This window comes from Gavialis gangeticus, unplaced genomic scaffold, assembly GCF_001723915.1.
Source record: "Gavialis gangeticus isolate Ggan-Ray unplaced genomic scaffold, GavGan_comp1, whole genome shotgun sequence".
NCBI classification, from domain to species: domain Eukaryota; kingdom Metazoa; phylum Chordata; order Crocodylia; family Gavialidae; genus Gavialis; species Gavialis gangeticus.
This window is the reverse complement of record NW_017728962.1, coordinates 359498-379456: the sequence shown is the minus strand read 5'-3', so window position 1 is coordinate 379456 and position 19959 is coordinate 359498. Positions and strand designations below refer to the sequence as shown.

General features: G+C 41.3%; 1 protein-coding gene across 2 annotated transcripts in view; it reads left to right on the top strand.

The window, feature by feature from the left end:
- Positions 1-19959, top strand: part of HMCN1 (hemicentin 1) — a 451483-nt gene that overhangs the window by 108483 nt on the left and 323041 nt on the right. For both annotated transcript variants that reach the window (XM_019501224.1, XM_019501215.1), the window contains exons 3-4: positions 5339-5497; positions 6230-6352. In XM_019501224.1, coding sequence (XP_019356769.1) covers positions 5339-5497; positions 6230-6352 — 282 coding nt within the window. The remainder of the gene's footprint in view (positions 1-5338; positions 5498-6229; positions 6353-19959) is intronic.

Sequence of the window (19959 nt, the reverse complement as noted above, 5' to 3'; positions counted from 1 at the left end):
GCTGGGGGAGTCCCTGTTCCCCCGAGTGCCGCAAGGAGTGACCAGGAACAATGGTCACAAGCTGGCGGAGGGAAGGTTTAAGTTGGACAGAGCTGTTTCCTCTTTCTGTTAGGATGAGCCAGATTTTTAACGCAGGTGTGTTAACTTACCAACTTGATCTACTATGAAGAGAGCACCATGTGATCAAGAACAAAACTGCTCTTGGGGATTTGGGTTCTTTCTGTGCTTGCATTTGGCTCAGCAGCAAGGAAAGAGAGTGAAAGCATGGAAGCTGACTGCCTGCCTTTACTGCAGATGATTCTTATTGTGGTACTCTCATGAACAATATTGACTAGCCAAAAATATTCAGGCATGATGGACATTGCATAGCCTATTGAAATATATCTAAATAAAGACCTCCATCATTATTCAAAAAACTGACATATTTTCTAGGAAAGACTGAATTTTATTAGTAGATGTTTAGGATTGTGAATCCAAAAAGATGACAAAGCCAGTTGGGCTCTGCTGGAGGGATCACAAGGGTAGGTAGAGTCCACAGAGGGGATCAGGGGAATCAGGGGTGGGGGAAAGTAGGGTCCTTAGGGGGTTGGTTGGGTCCTGGACAGTTTGGTAGGATCAGGGGGCTCACAGAGTCTATGGGGTCTGGGGTGGGAGGGGCTCTTTCCCTCACCCCAAGGGACCAGGGGCTATTTTTAGCCCCCTAATCCCCTCCTACCCCCAGACAAGTAACCCCTCAGTCCCTCCTGCCCCTCCCTCCACCCCAACTTAATTTCCTCAGTTCCCAGCTTTGGCAAACACTGATAAAACTGGCACTGGCAGTGGTTTGCTGGATGGGAGGTTTGGTGGGCTGGGGTGGTGGTGTTGGGTGGGGAGGGTTGTCCATGGCGGTGTGGGGGAATGTCTGTACACAGCCAATGTTTGGCAGATGCATTCAATGAAGCATAACCATCTCTGAGTGCATGAGCTTCTGTCTATGTTGTTTTACTCAAGATTAATGAATCTGTTTTTCATGTATGCAGCATGAATCTAAAATCTATGTAAAATTTAAAAATGGGAAGTGCATCTTGTAGCTTTCTCATTTATATTCTATTAAATCTCTTCAGAAGAGCATTTCATCTGTTGTTGAGAACTTTACAATTCTACAGAAAGGAAAAGTTCCAGTTGGTCTTATAAAAGGTATCATTTTGGAACCAAGAGTTCTATTTTTTGTATGACATAAAGGAAAAGATATTGTCAAACATTTTGATGGGATGAGTTTAGTACTTTGGTTAAAAGAATGCATAATTCACTTAACTATAGTTTTATTTTTTTAAAAGAAATTTAGATGGACCTGCTCTACACAAAAGTGTTACCTTGCATCAGCTATATTGGCATAGTTTAGTCACTCTGCCTCAACACAATTTCCATGTAGCTATAAGTATGAAAAGACTGCTACCTTTTATTGAACTGACTGTAAAGTAGGGAGAGCTGTTGGTCCAATAAAAGATATCACAAAAGAGCATTGCCCCTCAGACATTTTGTAGATCATCATGGCTACAATAACACTCCAACTTTGCTGGCATATGTTATTCCTGTGTGCAAAGGGGTATAATGTATGTTGATACAAGGGCTAATTTTTGTAATTGTATCAGTAAAAGTAGCACACATCTTAGCAAAAGAACTATGTTAATATAAAAGCTGTGTGTAGACGAAGACTTAAAGAAAAAAAACTTGATACTGGAATAATGTCCATCAAAAGAGCATCAGATTACATTTATTTTTAATAGTACCTTGTGCAAAAATTACCACTAATTTAGTGAAATGAGTCTTTTTCTTATTGAAACAAATTCCAGTCTGATTTAAAAACTACAGACCAAATTCCAGTGTGGTAAAACAACTGAAATCCTGTTAAAGGCACTGGAGTTATATCATTGCTAAATTTAGATCAAAGTAATTTGGGTAATTCAGATGAGCTGCAGATAAACATCTAAATTTCTGGGTGCTTATCCAAGCTGGAATGAAATACTGAACCATCCGAGGCTTATTCATCATTAGTTTTGCAGAGTATTTCACAATGTAGCAATAAGCATGTTTGATTGCAACTTGGGGGAAAAGTTTTTGAAGAGAGTTTTTCATTAGGAAAAGTTTGCTATATAAAATTGATGTGTTTTATTTTGTACTATCACCTAATTTCCTTTTGAGAAAGCAGCCCTCCTACATTATGATATGGAAAAATGTCCTGCTGTTCTGGGAACACTGTTCAGATCAAGATAGTATTTCTGCAATTCATATGAAATAAATGTTAGCTCAAAAGAACAATTTGTGTGAAAAATGGTCTGAAAGATTTTAAAGTGTCTGGAGAGGTTTTCCTTAATGAGAAAAATACTATAGGAAGTACCAATCGTCTCAACTTTGTCTAAAAATGAAATGCTCAACGCAGAGAGTCATTTGTTGAAGATGACACTAGCTCTACAACATCAGGAAAAGATTAACTTGGCTATATTGAGCTATCCCCTAGGTTACATAGCATTACCAGGATGAATTGCCGACACATGCGAGTCAAAAGGTTTTTTTGAGATGTATCTTTCCAAGGTTTTTGGGAATGTGAAGCTTTACCGCTTTCTTTTCGTACAAAAGTCAGAAACATTAGAATAATCTTTTAAAGAACAGTTACATTCTCTACATTAGAAGATCCTTATGCTGAGGTGTAAGATGTAGATATGTAGAGTTCTTTACTTTGACATTAAAACCTTTGCAGTTGCCAATACATTAACATTCTATAGGTTATTATTCAGAATTCTGAAATCTGGATAATTATTGTAGGAAGCAACTCTTTTGTCCATCTGCTTGTTACCTCACAGTAGTATCTGCATGCTCTGGGAATATTTAAAAATAAAAATAACATTATCTTTCTTTTTATTTTTCCCTCCCAACCTGCAGATATAATTTAATTACAGAAAGTTGCTTTTTATATCTCTGTGTGCATTCTATGTATGCATGTTTGTAGAAAGCTGAGTAGAAGAAATAAGTTTTGTATTCCCTTCTGTAAGTGGTGAAAGTGCAAGAAAGGGGTTAAAAACTTTGGAAGTTGTCTTGTATAGGCAAAAAATATATGCATGCAATAAAATGTGAACTTTGCTTAAGCATTATTTTTCTTTAGGAAAAATTGACTTGCATAATAACACTTCATAGCATTTTGATTCAACTTGTATCCTGAAAAACTTCCAAGTTAACAGCTGTCTATATTTCAACACAGCTTACTAGCAGTGTATCACCTGTGACCATTCTGCTAAGATCCCTGCCTTGGTTCCACATCTGGCACTCAGTCTAGTTCACTACTAGACTGTTCTGATATTTGAAGTCCTTAATGGGATTGATCCCTGTTAGCTGAGAGAGAATTTCTCTCTCTCTGACCACAACCTCTTGGGATTGCTTCATTCTACCAGAACAACTGAAATGTCAGCCAATGAAGGAGGGTTGTGAGTGTGTCTGGTAGAACTATCACAGGTACTGGAGCTAAAGTAAGGATCTCATATCCACAAGATGATAACCGTGAAATTATCCACTTTCCAAATTAAATGCAGAACTGCTTTCTTTGACTTTTTTTCCTTGCAACTCAGGCTTTTGTGAGTGTAAAGATATGCACACATGCACATATATTACCAAACAGGCTATGGGGAAAGCAGGGACTCTGAGAAAGTTCTAAAGTTCATTGTGAATAAGTAGTTTGACATGAGATCTCAGTGTGATGCTTTGGCATAAAAGGATAATACAAGGTTTGGGCATATAAACAAGGAATAAGCGCTGTGTCTACATGAGATGCTTTACTGCGTAGTAGACTAATCACATGTGCAAATTAATCTACTGTGCAGTTAGCTACTACCTGTAAATACAGGTAGTAAATGAACTGTGCTGTAGAGACTACTCAGTAGCATATGTGTAAATGCTGACCAGGAGCAAATTTGCTCCCAGTTAGCACCAACACTCTTGGGCGGGAAGCTGGGAGCTGAGCAGCACCAGGACCGGCGTAGCTCTCTTCCCTGCCCCATCCCAGCACTCAGGTCTCTCCAGCAGCGCTGGGACTGGAGAGCTCTCTGCCTCCCTGCAGGGAACAGTTCCTGACCAGCCCCAGGCTACTCAGGGAAATCCCCACCCAGTCAGGGGCTGGCTGGTAGCATGTGCATGGGGCTAGGAGACCACTACAGCAGCACTACAGACCACTCCTGATGTGCATAGAGCAGGAAGACAGTTACTGCTGCAGCCAGCAGAGGTCTCCTGGACCTGTACTCATGGGGACGGGTTCCTCTGCTCCCTGCCAACCAACCCCCAAGCTAGCACCCTGGGGGAACCTGGAGCTCCCCCTGGCTGCTGCAGGGGGCCAGAGCATTGTGGGAGCAGCCCTGTAGTGGGCTGCTCCTGTTGGGAGCAGATTTGCTCCCAAGAGGGAGCATAGGTAGATGTGTTCCTCAGAAAGGTTTACTGCGCAATAAGCCTTTATAGTAGTAAAAGCATGTATAGACACTCCCAAGGAGTCAGAGATTTATGTCTACATACAGCATTGACAAGATCAGTACTGACATACTTTGAACATTTCTGGTATCCACACCTTAAAAAGTATCTTGAAAAATTGCAGAGGGTGTAAAAAAGAGCCACAGTGATTTAAGGGCTTACAATGATAAATGCTAAAGACCTCAATAAGTTCAGCTGATGAAGATGAAGGCTAAAGAGAGAGTTGAGAATGAAGATTGAGAGGTGACTTGGTAAGTACCTTCACAGGAAGAAAATATAAGAACCTAGAGAGATTTTCATTTAGTGGAGAAAAGAATAAGAAAAATTAAAGGATGGAAACTGAAGCCAGACAGAATGAAATATGAAATTAGGCCCAAATATTTAACAGGATGATCAACTCTTGGAGCAAATTTCTATCCATTGATGTCTTCAGAACAAGTTTATATGACATTCTTAAAGATATGCTGTAGGTAATTAGTAATTTATTATGCTCAGTATACAGGCCACAGCAGAAACGCTTATGGCATGGCCCTGTCAGATTCCAACGAATCTGCAGATTCTGCTAAATACCTTGTCACAAGGACATGAAAAGTAAGGAAGGAAGCTCACTATACAGGTAAATGGATGAAGTAGCGGATAAAGTCTGTAATAAAGAAGATCAGACTAGAAGATCTAATGGACGTAAAGGGAAGTATTCTACAGAAACCATATGATGTTATGTATAATGACATAAATAAAATATCAGAGGTTACAAAAATGTGTCAGAAATATCCTGACAAGGAAATCCCTCAACTGTTTCAACTGATATCTGTTTTCCTTTGTTGTATGTGTTTTTCTCTAATTATAATAGGGTGGCGGTGACTGTCCGGAGATGAGCATTGGTGCAATCAAAATTGCTCTCGAAATCTCTCTCCCTGGTTCTTTCATATATGTATTTACTGATGCACGATCCAAAGATTACAGGCTTACTCATGAAGTCCTCCAGCTTATTCAACAGAAGCAGTCGCAGGTATGAAGGATAGTCATATTCAGTCTCAAAGAGTTTTTGTTTGTTTTTAAGCTGCATTTAAAGAAAAAAGCTTTTCTCCAAGATACTTGTTAAACTCCTTGTAAAAGGGATCATGTACTCTCATTTTAGTAACTAGTGGCTTTCACTTTTTTCCTCTTGTAAAAATATACTGTCCTGAGGATTAAAGGAACAATAAGTAAGGTTGTTGATTAAAGGCAAGATATTACCCAGCTGCCAGTGTTTGCATTCTTGGTCAGTTTGGCAGTTGCATTGGTGTTTTTGTTGTTCTGAAAATTACTGTGCTAATTACTCTGGGAATAAAAAGTGCTGATACACACTTTGTTATTTCAACCCCTTGTGACATTTCTACGTTTATTTTCTTTATTCACTTTACATCCTTTGATCCTGATTGGTTTGCCTTTCCATATGGAAGTCTCATTGAAAAATCACATTCAAATCAATGGGAGTGTTATGCATGGAGTAGGTATTTAATCCATCTGTTGTTCAAAGAATGCTTCTTTCTTTTTTTGGAGGTTTATTTCATTTCCACAGAATTCTGATTAGATAAATCCACAGCAGCCTATTTGTCCCTCACATGAAGTATCATGAACCTTTTTTTGGCATGCTTCACTGGCTCATAAGAGAAGAGTCTTTTTGCTGCTTAGATTTGTCATAGATGATAGCAGGGCACAGCTTAATTATTTTCGAATATTTTTGTTTTTCAAACCCTAGGTTGTATTTGTGTTGACTGGAGACTGTGATGACAGGGCACATATTGGTTACAAGGTTTATGAAGAAATCGCCTCAACAAGTTCCGGGCAAGTTTTCCACTTGGACAAAAAGCAAGTCAATGAGGTAAGGATTATAGTTCATTCAAATAAAGATTTACTATATACAGAGATGGGTAAAGTGTGGACTTGCATGTAATGGCCTAAATAAATCTTTGATGATCCTAAATATGAGTTCTGGGCAGAACAGCAAATTTGCTTAATTATTTCCTAATTCTCAGTCTTGTGGTGCTGGCATATCTTGTGGTATCTTGCTGTATCTTGTGGGACTGTATCTCCTCCCACACCTCCTCCACCTCCTAACCTCTGGCTTGATTCCTCCACTTTTTATTTACATTGTTAAAACAGGATGGGCACCTGTCTGTGCCCCTACTGACATTAGTCTTTATGCATAGAGCAGCCTGTGAAACTGCAGTTTCTGAGCAGTATCTTGTTCTCTAAGCAGCCCCTTTTGGTTTTCTACTTAATATGAGCAAGGGTGCAGAATCTGCTCAAAGGAAATTGTCAGCAGCAATGAGAGGACTGCTATAAAACAAAACAAAACTGTTGGTAACATGACTCTTTTCTGTAGACTTTTCAGTGCGTTTTCAGGTTCCGTATTATTACAAACAGAGTTTAAGTTTCTCAACTGCATGAGAATTATTTTCAATGAAGACAAAAATCACATGTTAGTTATTTGGTTAATTGGAATCATTTGTCAGTGTTGTAAACATATCCCTTTGGCTTCCTGGTATATTTAACATTCTGTAAGGGAGGTGGGTTTTTTTTAGAATAAATAAGTAAAATGTTTTTTTACCATTTTGTCCAATTTATTTTCCTTTCTTGCTAATTGTTTGGTACGTGTCATAAATATTGATGGTGGATTGCAGTGTTCTGTACTTCTTGTGTTGGAAAAAATGAGGTTCTGATCAGATCTGTCATAAAAAATTATGGGTCTGGAGTTAAAAATGACCAGAAAAAAAACCCTAGCAACTGATTTACTGCTTCTGCGATAGAGAAATAGACGTGTGTGCCTATGGGACAGGAGTACACCGGGTACACAGAAGAGAGACCAACTTTTAGGGTTGAAATTATTTCTGTGTAAATCTTAGAGGTTGTAAAGTTGCCACTCCTATTCATATATATACAACCTCTAAGTTTTTTATACACACACACACACACACACACACACACACACACACACACACACACACAAGCAAATTACCCGTCAAGTAGGACGGGCAGGGACAGAGGCCTGTCTGCTACCCCACCACCCCAGCTGGGCCTGGGGCTGCTCCCTGGCTCCCCCACAACCACTTCAGGCCAGGTCCTGGTTCAGGGCTGCTTTGCCTCTTCTTCCCTTCCTCCTCACCGCTTTGGGCTGGGCCCCCTCCCTCCAGCTGCTTCAGGTCAAGGCAGGCTGGATCTGGTTCTCCCCTCCCCCCAGGGCCATTTCCCCACTCGCCTCTGCTGTTTTCAGCCAGGGCCAGGGCTGCACCCACTCTCCCCCTCCTCAGCTTCCCTTCCCCTCTGCTGCTTTGGGCTGGAGCCGGGGCCTGTCAGACAACCAATTAGAGAGTGAATAAAGCGTTATGGACAGATAGACTAAGGCTTTTCTAATATTAGAATATTAATAATAATCAAAAGTATATATTTATATATATTTTAATACTTTTTAATTACATTTTCACAAAAATATGACCACAGCACACACAAGCAGCCAACTAAAGCCAGAACCATACAGTTCTGTAAGAGAGAACATGAGCAAACAACATGCTGGCATGCATTAACAATTGCATCTCATGCAAAACTAAGGAAGTGATACTCCCACTGTACTCCGCACTGGTGAGACCACCGCTGGAGTACTGCATCCAGTCCTAGGTGCCGCACTTCAACAAGGACGTGGAAAAACTTGAGAGGGTCAAGAGAAGTGCCACCCATATGATCAGGAACTTGCAAGACAAGCCATACAAGGAGAGCCTGAGGGACTTGGGCCTCTTCAGCCTACAGAAGAGAAGGCTGAGAGGGGACTTGGAAGTAGCTTACCATTATAACCGGGGCTGTAGCTTACCATTACATCAGTTGTCTTTTCCCGCCTAGTGCAGGGGGACTGGACCCAATGATCTACAAGGTCCCTTGCAGCCCCTTACAATCTATGAATCTGTGCCATTTTATATTTCTATTTAGTTTAGCAAAATGATACTGAAGTCACACAGGACTACCCCATAATAGAACATTTTCAAATAAACTTAATGGAAAGCATAATGGACTTTTTTCCTTTTTTCAGGATTAGAATTTCAGGGTTTAGGGTGTTCTCTTTTTGTAGGTGGCTTCTAAACAGTTAGCTCAGTTGTAGCTGGTTCTGTCTGTTGGATGCAGGGTTAAGATTTTCTTCTGTCTGCTGTCCTTATATAACTGTTGGGTACTACAAAGTATCAGATTCCCATTCTTAAAGAGTTAACATAGATTGTTCTACTGACTTTTGTGAGAATAAATTAGGAAAGTAGAGGCAAAGTGGGGCCTTTGCTTCTCCAGCTCCAATAATGCCTGTCATCAAAAACAGGAGGTACTTAGCTTGTCTATGACTGTCTCCAGCCAACATCCAAATGCTCCATTCCCTAGATCATTTCCAGAGATCTTACCAATCTTATCATAATAGCATAGTTACTTTGAAGTAACTCTAAGGAGCCCTGATCTTGTGGAGAGCTAATGCAGGGTCAGGAAAGTGTAAAGGTGAGACTTATGCCTATGCTCTACCCCCCACAACAATTACCAGTACTCAGCAGTACAGGTGGATCCCAGGTTCTCATTCAGACCTTCTCGATCAAGGGAATCTATGATAGTCTGGATGTAACTAAGCAGTATACATTAGCCATAAACATCCATAAATTACAGTATGTTGTTTTAGATGCCCTTCGACGGGTACACACCTCTCTTTCTCTTTGTAAGGATAAGCTTTACAGATTTTAACATAGAATCACTGTTCTGGACCTAATAACTGCTAATGCTGTTGAAAAGGCTACACACAGCTGAACGAGAACACCCTGCCAAGCCAGTATCTTGTTTTTGTTGAAACAATCTTGATTGTTTTCATTCCAAAAGGCTCAAAATAAAAAGTTTATTTATAGTACAGTAGGTTTCAAATCTTTATCCTTGCCCTTAACCTTTGGACATTCAGTAGAGAATGAAGCAACATGAACTAACTACCAGGAAACACAATATAACAGAAGGACACTTAGGTCTTGTTACACAATAATATTGGTGGCTTCTGGAGCTCTTAGACCCTGGATTTTCCTCACATTAACACCTGAAACTGGTTTTAAGGACACATTATGCTGCTCAAAATTACACCACTCCAGGGCAGGATTATCTCTGATTTGTGTTACCCAGCTCGTGTTGCACTGAAGTGTACCACTCTAGGCTACGCCTTAGTGTAACCACCCCACTGGCTGCATTAGGCTCACAGTACCCCACCCTCCCCAGCACCCCAGATCCCTGCTCACTGCCCCCACCCCCAGCCCACCTTCCCTGATTACTTGTGGCTGTCTGTGCTGTCTGTCCCAAAGGAGCAGGCAGGGAAAGGGTAAGCTGCCAGCCCAGCTACCACCACTGCTGCTGCTCTCTGGGCCAGAAGAGCAGCAGCCTGATAGCAACAGCCGCCGGGCAGGCAGATTAACCCTTCTCTGCCTGCTTCCTGGGACAAACAGCATGGGCAGCCACAAATAAATAATGCCCTGGGGGCAGAGAGAGGCAGGAGGTAGGGGGGAACCTTGAGGGGCAGGAGGGAAGCCTGGAATAGGATGGAGGGGGAGGAATTCTTACCTTTCAGTCCTCCAGGCCCCTACTGGCCTGAAGTGTGACTGCTCTAAACCCGAGCTAGCACTAACACCATTCAACATTTGTGCCGCTCACAGTGTGAGGTATAACAAGGCCCCTAGTATCCACTCAGACTTTAAGTGACTAAAAGACCCTGTTGGCTTTTGTGCATGTCTGGAAAGTGTTTCACTCCCTCAGATAGTTCCATTCCACTTAGTCCAGGGGTTCTCAGATGTTTTGTTCCATATTTCTCTTTTTAAAGTTTATTATATAGTTGTGTACTCTGTGACTCCATGTTATGGGGAAAAAATGTATTCTTTTATTAATACAATCACACAGTAACTTTACCAACAGCACAAGGGAAATTGTAGAGTTATTTTATTACTACTCCATATACACTTAACCTTTGTTCCTCCTTCTTTCTCATTCCTTTCTTTCATGCACCTTCTAAAAACTTATTGCATATCCCTACATCCCCACTTGGAGAAATACTTGCTTAGTCAAAACTCCCACAAAAAGTGGCAACTTGGGCATATTACTAGGGAGAGTACAATAGGGTGAAATTACACACAGGGCCTTGTTACACATTGATTTTAGGTGGCTCCTGGAGCTCTTAACCCTTGAATTGTCCACACATTAACACCTGAAGCTAGTTTTAAGCATTTTTTTGGTGTCTTAAAGTTATGCCACTCTGGGGCAGGTTTATCTCTGATCTGTGGTATCCAGTTCATGTTCCATGAATAGGTGGCTACTCCCCACAGATGAAATGCCCAACTTGCAGTCCTCCAGCATCCCAGGATGCAGCATCCTCTCCCTCCCCATCCTGTTGTGTGGACAAACTTTCCACTGAATTCTACTCTCCAGAGGGTGGTATTGGCACTAAGCCAACTCCCACTCCCACCCCAGGGGTGTGACCCTCCCACCCCCAGGGGTGCAACCCCATGCAAACACCCTGAAGAACACACGCCAATTAGGTAGGTCACCAGTCATGAATGGGTCTAGGAGTAGAGTCTAGAGGTGGTGGGGTGGGGAAAAAGGTATTGTCAGGTCCCAGTGAGCTGGGGTTTCCTTCCTGGGGCAAGGGCAAGTAGCTTCCCCAAAAACACCTTCCCTCACCACACCCACTTACTAGCCACTCCAGGATGCATGATCCACGCCCCACGCAGCCCAATCCCAAATCCCAATTTATTCAAACATGAGACTTTAAAAAATTTACTTCCTCTGTATTTCTTTTTAAATTCTTTTTTTTTAAACTTTTTTTCTTATGCTTCTGTGGCTGGCTAACTTCATTTTACTACCCTTCCCCGACCTCTATTTCCTTTCCGCCTCCCATCTCATTACCCACCCCCATCCCATTAACTCTCCACCTCTCAACTTCATTTTCTTGCCCCCCTTCTCTCACACTCCCCACCTACAGCAGGGATAGTAGCCTGTCCTGGCTTACCAGCTGTGTAGTGGCAACTCACAGCTGTAGCTCCTAGCACCCCTGCTCATCAGCTCTCTCATGGTAAGTCGCAATTGTGCAGGTGGAGGGGGAGTCAGAGAAGGTTTTTATCCTTAAGTTGTAACTGCTCCAAACTTGAGCTACCACTAACACTATTTGCGTAGTTCAAAATGCAACATGTAGCAAGGCCCTGAGACCATACTAAATTTGTGGAATGTTAAGCAGTGTTAAAGTTGGAATGTGCTGTAAACCATCATATATTCAAGATTATTTCTTGCCTGCACAGCTCTGACTAGCCACTAGAGGGCTGGTGAGTAGGGGTGTGGCTAGGAGCCAGGATGGGTGGTGGGGGTAGGGAGCTGGAAGTAGTGCATCTTGGGATGCTGAAGGACTGAAAATTGTCCATTTTATCTCTGTGGAGCAGATTGCAGTTACCCTAACACAAGCTAGGTAGCAAAGCCCACAGTTAACAGTTATGTGAAATGGCATAATGTTGAGATGCTCAGAAGGGACTTAGCACAAGTTAATGAGTTTCAAAGAATTTTAACCAGCAGATTCGTATTCTAGGTGCTCTTAGTATGGTCTAAGCGTAGCATGCAACATGACCCTAAGAGTCTTGCATGGGCGTGCAGGGAGAAAATTAGGAAGGCCAAAGCACTGTTTTGAGATGCAACTGGCAAGAGACATAAAAGGCAATAAGAAAGGATTCTATAAGTATGTTAAGAGGAAGACCAAAGAAACCACAGGGTCCTTGTGAAATACAGAAGGCAATCTGATTACAGACGACACAGAGAAAGCTAAAGTATTTAAAGCCTTTTTTACTTCAGCCTTCAAAAATAAAGGCAGATGGTGAGTGCAGTGTCCAGCAAAGACAGGAAAGGGGACAAACAGCCTACAGCAGTAAAGGAACAGGTTATAGATTGAATAGATAAGCTAAATGTTTTCAAAGGGGCAGGGCCAGAGGGTACTGAAAGAATTGGCTTAGGTAAGTCAAAGCCATTAGTTATTATTTTTGAGGACTTGTGGAGGTTAGACGAGATACTGGATGATTGAAAAAGGGCAAATATAGTGCCTATCTTTAAGGAAAGAAAGAATTACAGACCAGCCAGCCTGACCTTGATACATGGAAAGATCATGGAGCAGGTCCTCAAGGAACCTTTTGTAGAGCATCTAGAGAAGAACAAGTTGATCACAAACAGCATAGATTCACCAAGAGCAAGTTACGACTGGTTTGCTTCTATAGTAAGGTGACAGGCTCTGTGGATGCCTGGGGGCTCCCACGCCACCCGCAGCCTTACACAGATTTTACATTAATTTCCACTTGTGGAGCTATGTTTGCCCAGCACTTTGCTAATGACTGCAGGGGTAAGATAATGTGGTAATGGGCATCATATAAGTGCCTAGATAGGCCTGAATTATTTAGTAGCACCCAGGTTAGTGAGCTCTGAACAAGCTGGCTAAAGGTTCTAGAATTGCACACAAGTCCCTGATGGCAGCATGTGGCCTTCAAAACCATTATTGCTCATGACAATATATGAAAAGGGATAAACAAATACATAATTTGACTTAAATTACAAAATACATACCTTGTTAATAATCCAGTTGTATTAGAAATAGAGTGCACTAATAAAGAACAAACAGGGACTCTGTTTTAGTGCAGACACAACTTCAGTTTCCAAACATGTATATATTGAGAGTTTTCAAATTCAAGTCTGAAAATTTAAGCCAACAGATAATCCAGCTGTGCTGGCAATAACTTACTAGTATGATTTCTTTTTAAGTTTCCAAAGTATAGGCAGTGATTTTGGGATACCCTCACCCATACTTTCTTCCTAAATATTTTGCAATTGCTCTGTTTGAAGTAGATTTTTTTCCTTTACCTTTTAGGATCCTTACTAGATCAGTTGTAATTTTGTCAAAATGTGACTTGATGAATATTATTGGAGAAGGGGAGGTTAGATTCAGAAATAATTTACAGCATTTCTGCAGGGATTTTTTTCTTGCAACATATCCCATTGTCAGGTCATCCACTGGAATGTGTACTGAAACCTGGAAAATATATGGAGCATGGACTCTATTCCCATTTGTTTATTCTAAGTCACAAGAAAGTTTCTCAAACAGTACAAGCAAAAAGAATTTTTAAGTTAACTATTTCATTGCTTAATTATAGTTTCTCCAGATGTCCTATGCAGAAAGCTCAAGTCTTGATTATCCTTTAAGAACAATGCTTGTGCTATAAAGTATATATTAATATAAACTGTCAGGACATAAAATAGTGCATGTGAAAATTATGTCACTTCTATATAAACTATAACATTATTTACAATGTGTAGTATAATAACCATATTCAAGTTTTAAAATTAACCATTCGAAGGTCAGGAAATTCAGGAGTAGAAATTGCTGGTGTGACCTTAACTTACTCCCTCTTTATGTTGGATTTATAGTGCATAATCATGTATTCCATCCTCTGAATCCCTGCCTCATTTACCACAGATGGGATTGCACTTATGCAGTGAGAAACTGTTTGGTATTTTTTTTCTCCAGATCTTGGGCATGGAATCAGATTTCCAAAGACAGCATTCAGCTACCTCAGCTATGAGCTCATTCGTTCTCTTTCTAAGTTTCCTGCCTTATTCACCATATGCCTTGCACCTTCTGCAATCATGACATAATTTCATCTTAACATTTACTCACAGGTCACCACAATAAGGTTTCATGGGTTGTAACCCCAATAGTGTTACTTAGGTAGTATTTCTATGTGTAGTGTATTACACTTTAAAAAAAAAAGCAAATTTAAAAAAATCTTAAAATTCCATCATGTAGCATCATGCTGACACTCACATGGTTCATCAACTGGGTCCAGAGCTTGTTGTATTTCCAGAGCAGTCTTTATCACTTTAGCTAATACAGTAACTGCTAGAGGATGATAGCATACTACTGTTCTGTGACCCAGCACTTGAGTAGGGTGAGGTATTATGCCAGTGGGATTCACAGATATTTGCCCACAACAGAGGAATTTGCTCCTTCTATTCAGCACTGGTAAGGCCACGTCTGGAATCCCGTGTCCAGTTCTGGGCCCCCCCACTATAGAAGGGATGTAGACAAATTGGAGAAAATCCAGTGGAGGGCAACAGAAATGGTTTAGGGGGCTGGGGCATATGACTTCTGAGGAGAGGCTGAGGGAACTGGGCTAATTTCGTTTGGAAAAGAGAAGACAGAGGAGGGGTTTAATAGCAGCCTTTAACTACCTGAAGGGTGGTTCCAAAGATGATGGAGCTGGACTGTTCTCAGTGGTGGCAGATGACAGAACAAGGAGCAATGGTCTCAATTTGCAGCAAGGGAAGTTTAAGTTAGATATTAGGGATAATTTTCTCACTTGGGAGGGTAGTAAAACATTGGAACAGGTTAGTCAGAGAGGCTGTGGAATCTCCATCCTTGGAGATTTCTAAGACTCAGCTAGACAAAGCCTTGGTTGAGATGATCTAGTTGTGGCTGGTCCTGCTTTGAGCAGGGGGTTGGACTAGATGACCTCCTGATGCCCCTTCCAACCTTCATTTTCTATGGTTCTATGATGCTATGAATGGTGAGACTTGGGAAGCTTGGGTTTCATTCTAGGTTCTAGATGAGTGTGCCCTGATGGGACAGATTCTTCTGCCTGTTCCCCTCAAATACTACCCCTTTGTATTACTACCTGACCTTTTGTAAATTCTGTCTGTTCCTTGCTCCAGATTCTCATCCGAATTCTGTTCTCCTCACTTAGGCAGTTTCAGTCTCCACTCCTCAGACTTCTCATCCCAGTTCTAGTTCCCTTGTTTAGTAAATCCTAATCTCATCCATAGCCAAGTCTTTCCTCATACCTTGCCATGGTCATTTCCCTCAACAGCTCCTTGCCCGTACTTACTCCCAGTTTCTTTCATCCCAAACTGTGTAACATTTGGCAAAATTATCAACACCTGAAAATAGAGCCATACAAGGCAATCTTAGAAAGCAATGCTGTAATGTACAGGTATATACATACTTCTGAAACCAAATAACTCCTTCTAGGTTTTTATAATGCTGATAATCTTGCAGTTATAGGCTATGTCTACATGAGACATGGACTGCACAGTTGTTACTGTGCAGTCACTTAGTCCTTGCATACATAAGTGCCAAATGACTGTGCAGTAACTCCAGTTACTGGAGTTATAGCACAGTAGCATCCCCAAATGGCTTTTTGGTGATGCTGATTGCACAGGAGCTTGTTACTGCTGTGTAGTAGCATTGTATCAGACTTTGCGTCATGTGACAATACTGCACAGTATAATGAACTTTTCTTTTTAGCTGCATTTCAGGGACTCAGGCAGGGGGATAAGCTAACCATTTCAACAGGTGGAATATCTGAAGTGAGCTCTTGCTTGCTAAAGCTTATGCACCTCTGATTCAGTTAGTCTGTAAGAGGCATTTTTACCCTGCCTTCTGCCTGGCTTTAGTCTAACTTCCTTTCTTTGATAATAGATGGAACAAAATTAGCCTGGGATGTCTCAAAAATTGCACGCTCACTATATTCATCAGGAATACAGACATACGTTGAGAGAGACCCAATATCAGCTGTCTCTTGCCATTTATCAATTATCAGAAATTTATGATCAGAAAAGTGCCTTCTTCAGTGGTTGTCAGTTTGAACCTCTGCAACAATGTACAGTGTAAATTATGCTGCTTCTTTTTTAAATAACTAAGAAAGAATTGATGCTGTCAGTCAGTTTGTCTCTGTATTCTTGATGATTAAAACGTGTGTGTGTATAATTATTATTATTATTTCTTCATTTTACACCTGTGACTTAACATCAAATAACACATGCTTTTGTTAAATTCAGATAAACCCAGCTCCTAGCACTGTGTGCAATCTATTGGAACCATTGTTTTCAAGATAACTATAAGGCTACAGCATGTAGATAATGTTTCTGTTAGGAATGGACAAATCAATAAGTACAAGAACTGATGTGAACCTCTGTCCCAGACTCGAACTGAACCTTGGAAAATGTTCAAATTCCTTTTCTCCAAGTCATTGTTTTCATTGCTTCTGAACTGTCCAGCAACAGCAGGACCTGGAAAACTTGCAAATTGCTCAGTGCTATTATGAACTTTAGTTCAGAGTACCCCCTGTGTGCTAACTCAGATGGTGTAAATTACTATAACGACCGTTGACCTGGATTGAATGCTTTTTGTTTTACAAAAAATCTTTGGGAGTTTTTAAGATGTTTCGAACCAAAGAAGTATTAAAATGCAGATTTTTTTAGTGGTTTCAATAGCTTTCTTTTTTGCCTTGATCAAAATTGAGTTTAACTTCTTTAAAGGCCATTCTCATATGGGTTCTTATTCCTTATATTAAACCAGTACCTTTTCAGCTAGGTTTTTGCAGGAAGCCTTTGTTTAATTTATAAGGAGGGGAAGATAGGGAAGGACAAATGCGTGGAAAAAAAATCAACTTCCCTTCTCTTAAGAGGGGAGCACAGCTAATTTTGTCCTCTAGATTCATTAAAACAAACCAGAAAATTGATTCCAGTTGTCTCCTCCCACTACACCAACAATATGTCTTCCATTGTGCGTTGGTAACTATGTAGTTGATGCATTCCATTTCATACATACAATGTTATCTCCTTCTTGCTTTACAGCCCCAGTGCATTTTATATTATTTTGTCCCAGATTTACTGCCGTGCCAGAGGGAATTACAGTGGAATATATAATCCTTAAACCCTCCAACTATAACATTTCCAAAAGTCCTTAAAGGCATTGTTTTTTTGTGTTTCTTTCAAATGCATGCATATCACTTTCTGTATGAAGAGGCCTAGATAACACAGTGTGTTCCAGGCAACTTTGAATTTACAAACCCTTGGGTGCATAAACAACATTTTCTTTAAAATATGGGACATCTGAGTAGGTGCCCTTTACTGAATGTAGAGCTAGATTCTAGCCTAATAAAGTAATGAACCATTGTAGAATGTTTACTGGGTGTTATCAGGTGGTAGCTGAACCTTGTCTAGAAAACAGTTTATAGAGGGAGTTGATATAATTTTATGACTGAAGTTTTAAAACTGGGCATTGGGGGCTATGTTTTTTACATCTGGCTTCTTCTCTGGTTTGCTGACCAAACAGGTGACTGAGGGGTGATAGTGCTTGGGTGTGTCTACACACGCAAATGCTGCAGGGTGGGTTTACTCTGGAGTAAATTACTTTAGAGTAAACCCACCCTAGGCAACTGTCTGCATGAGTAGGGATTGGGAGCAGATTTGCTGCTCCTGGGAGCAGTCTGGTCCTGCTCCCTCAGGCCCTGGGCTGGTACCCTGAAGCAGCCGGGGGAGCTCTAGGATTCCCCAGGTGTTAGCCCAGGAGATGGCAGGGAGCATGGGGCCAAGAGACAGCTGTCTCCTGTTGGGGGCTGGGACACTGCTTCCTGCCTCTAGGAGCTGCTGGGTGGGTGAGGATTCCAGTGTGGGATTCCCTGCCCAGCTGGGGGCTCACTGCTAGCTGCCCCACTGGTAGATCAGGGCTGGGAGCTGGGATCTGCCCCTCCTTTGCAGCTGTTTCCAAGTCCCATGCCTCAATTGCCTGATTGGGGCATGGGACTGGAAAAAAGCTGTGGGGCTGGGACCTGCCACTGACTGACAGACCCTGGCCAGCCCCGGGCTGTGTGGGGAAGTCTACACATGCAGCCCAAAGCTGACTGGAGACTGCCCAAAATGGGACAGTCCCCATCCAACTCTAGGCTATACATGCAGACTTCCCCATGCAGCTTGGGGCTGACTGGGAACTGTCCCACTCAGGGGCAGGTCGCAGCCAGTTCCAGGCTGGGTGGAGAGCTGTCCCTGTGCAGGGAGTTCCCAGATCCCACTTTGCAATCCTGATTGTGGAGCAGGGGCTGGGAGCTCCCTGATGCTAGGGCAGGGGGGCACTGTCTCCACCTGGACTCTGGTAGCTTCTGTGGGGCAGGGAGCAATCTCCCACCCCCTGCTGCCTGGCTGACTAGGAGCAAATTTGCTCCTGGTCAGCTGTCTACACTTGCTGTACTGCACAGCAAATACTCAGCAGTTAATTTTCTACTTGCATTTTCAGGTAGCAAATTAACTGCGCATTAGAGGAAATTACTGTGCAGTAAGTATCAGCACATGTAGATGGTGATGCTTACTATGCAGTAATTAGCTCTACTGTGCGGTAAAGAGTCCCATGTAAACATGCCCCTTGAGTAAAAATTTTTCACCAATACACACCTAGGAAAAAGAATTAATTTATAAAGCACTGATACATTTATGCTAGTAATGCCTTTATTTTCATTTGATTTTTCTACATTTTCTTCTTCTTTGCTGAATCTATTTTCATTCCACAGATACTTTATCTTTCAGTGCATTGTCATATTCTCTCTCTAAATCCACCCTTTATGTCTAAGTCTTATTGTAAACCTTTATCTTCCCCCCTGCCCATGAACTGTATTTCTGAACCACTGTAGTAGCCAGAGAAGTAATTTGGAGCTAATGAAGTGCTGACCTTATTAAAATGAGAATTGTCATTGTCTGGTAACTGCTGTATTTCCATAAATTGAGTTGATTTCTGTTTAGTTTACTCAGTTAATCCAAACTTTGGTTTAAAGGAGGAGACACTGCTCTGTCTTCTGTATTGTAGTCTGCTGCTTGTTTGGTCAACAATAAGCAGCAAGTGCAGAACTTTAACAGCTGCATGTACTGGTTGAACCTTCACAGGTTTAGCTGTTCAAACTAAACACCTAACAATTCACATTGCTGTCCAGAAAATAGACATGTCCTACTATGCCCTTAATCTATTTTCCCTGCTAATTTTTCCCATACTCTTCATGTTGCCAGTGACTTCAGCTAGTCTGCCTTCACAAAAGCCTACAAGTTGCTCACTTTTTGTTTGGGATATATTGCACAAAACTGCAATCACAGTTAGGATTTGCAAGACTTGGGTTCAATTTCCTGCTGTGTTAGACTTCCTTTGTGACTTTGGAAAATCAGTTTGTATTTCTGTGCCAGAGTTCTCCATCTGCAAAATGAGATAAAATATTTTAAAAGATTGTGAGCTACTGAGACAGGTAGTGATGGGTTATATAAGTACCTTAGCTATAGTTGTTTCTTGATTTAAATATGCAGGAGATAGAGGCATGTGAAAATTTAAACTTTTTCTTGTGTTAAAAACTGGGAATTCTGACTGAAAGTTCAGATTTGGGTGTTGGTTGCTTTGTTTTGTTTGATAGAGCCACTTTCCCCGTCTATGATTAATATACCTAAATTACAGCCCCGCCTGAGGATACAGTGTGTAGCTGTGACATACTTGGAGATGAGTGCCCTGATTTATCCCAGAAATGCCCTTCAGCTTTTCATTGGGTGAATCTACATGAGATGCCATACTTGAGATTAGAGCAAATTACTGCACAGTAAGTGTCACCA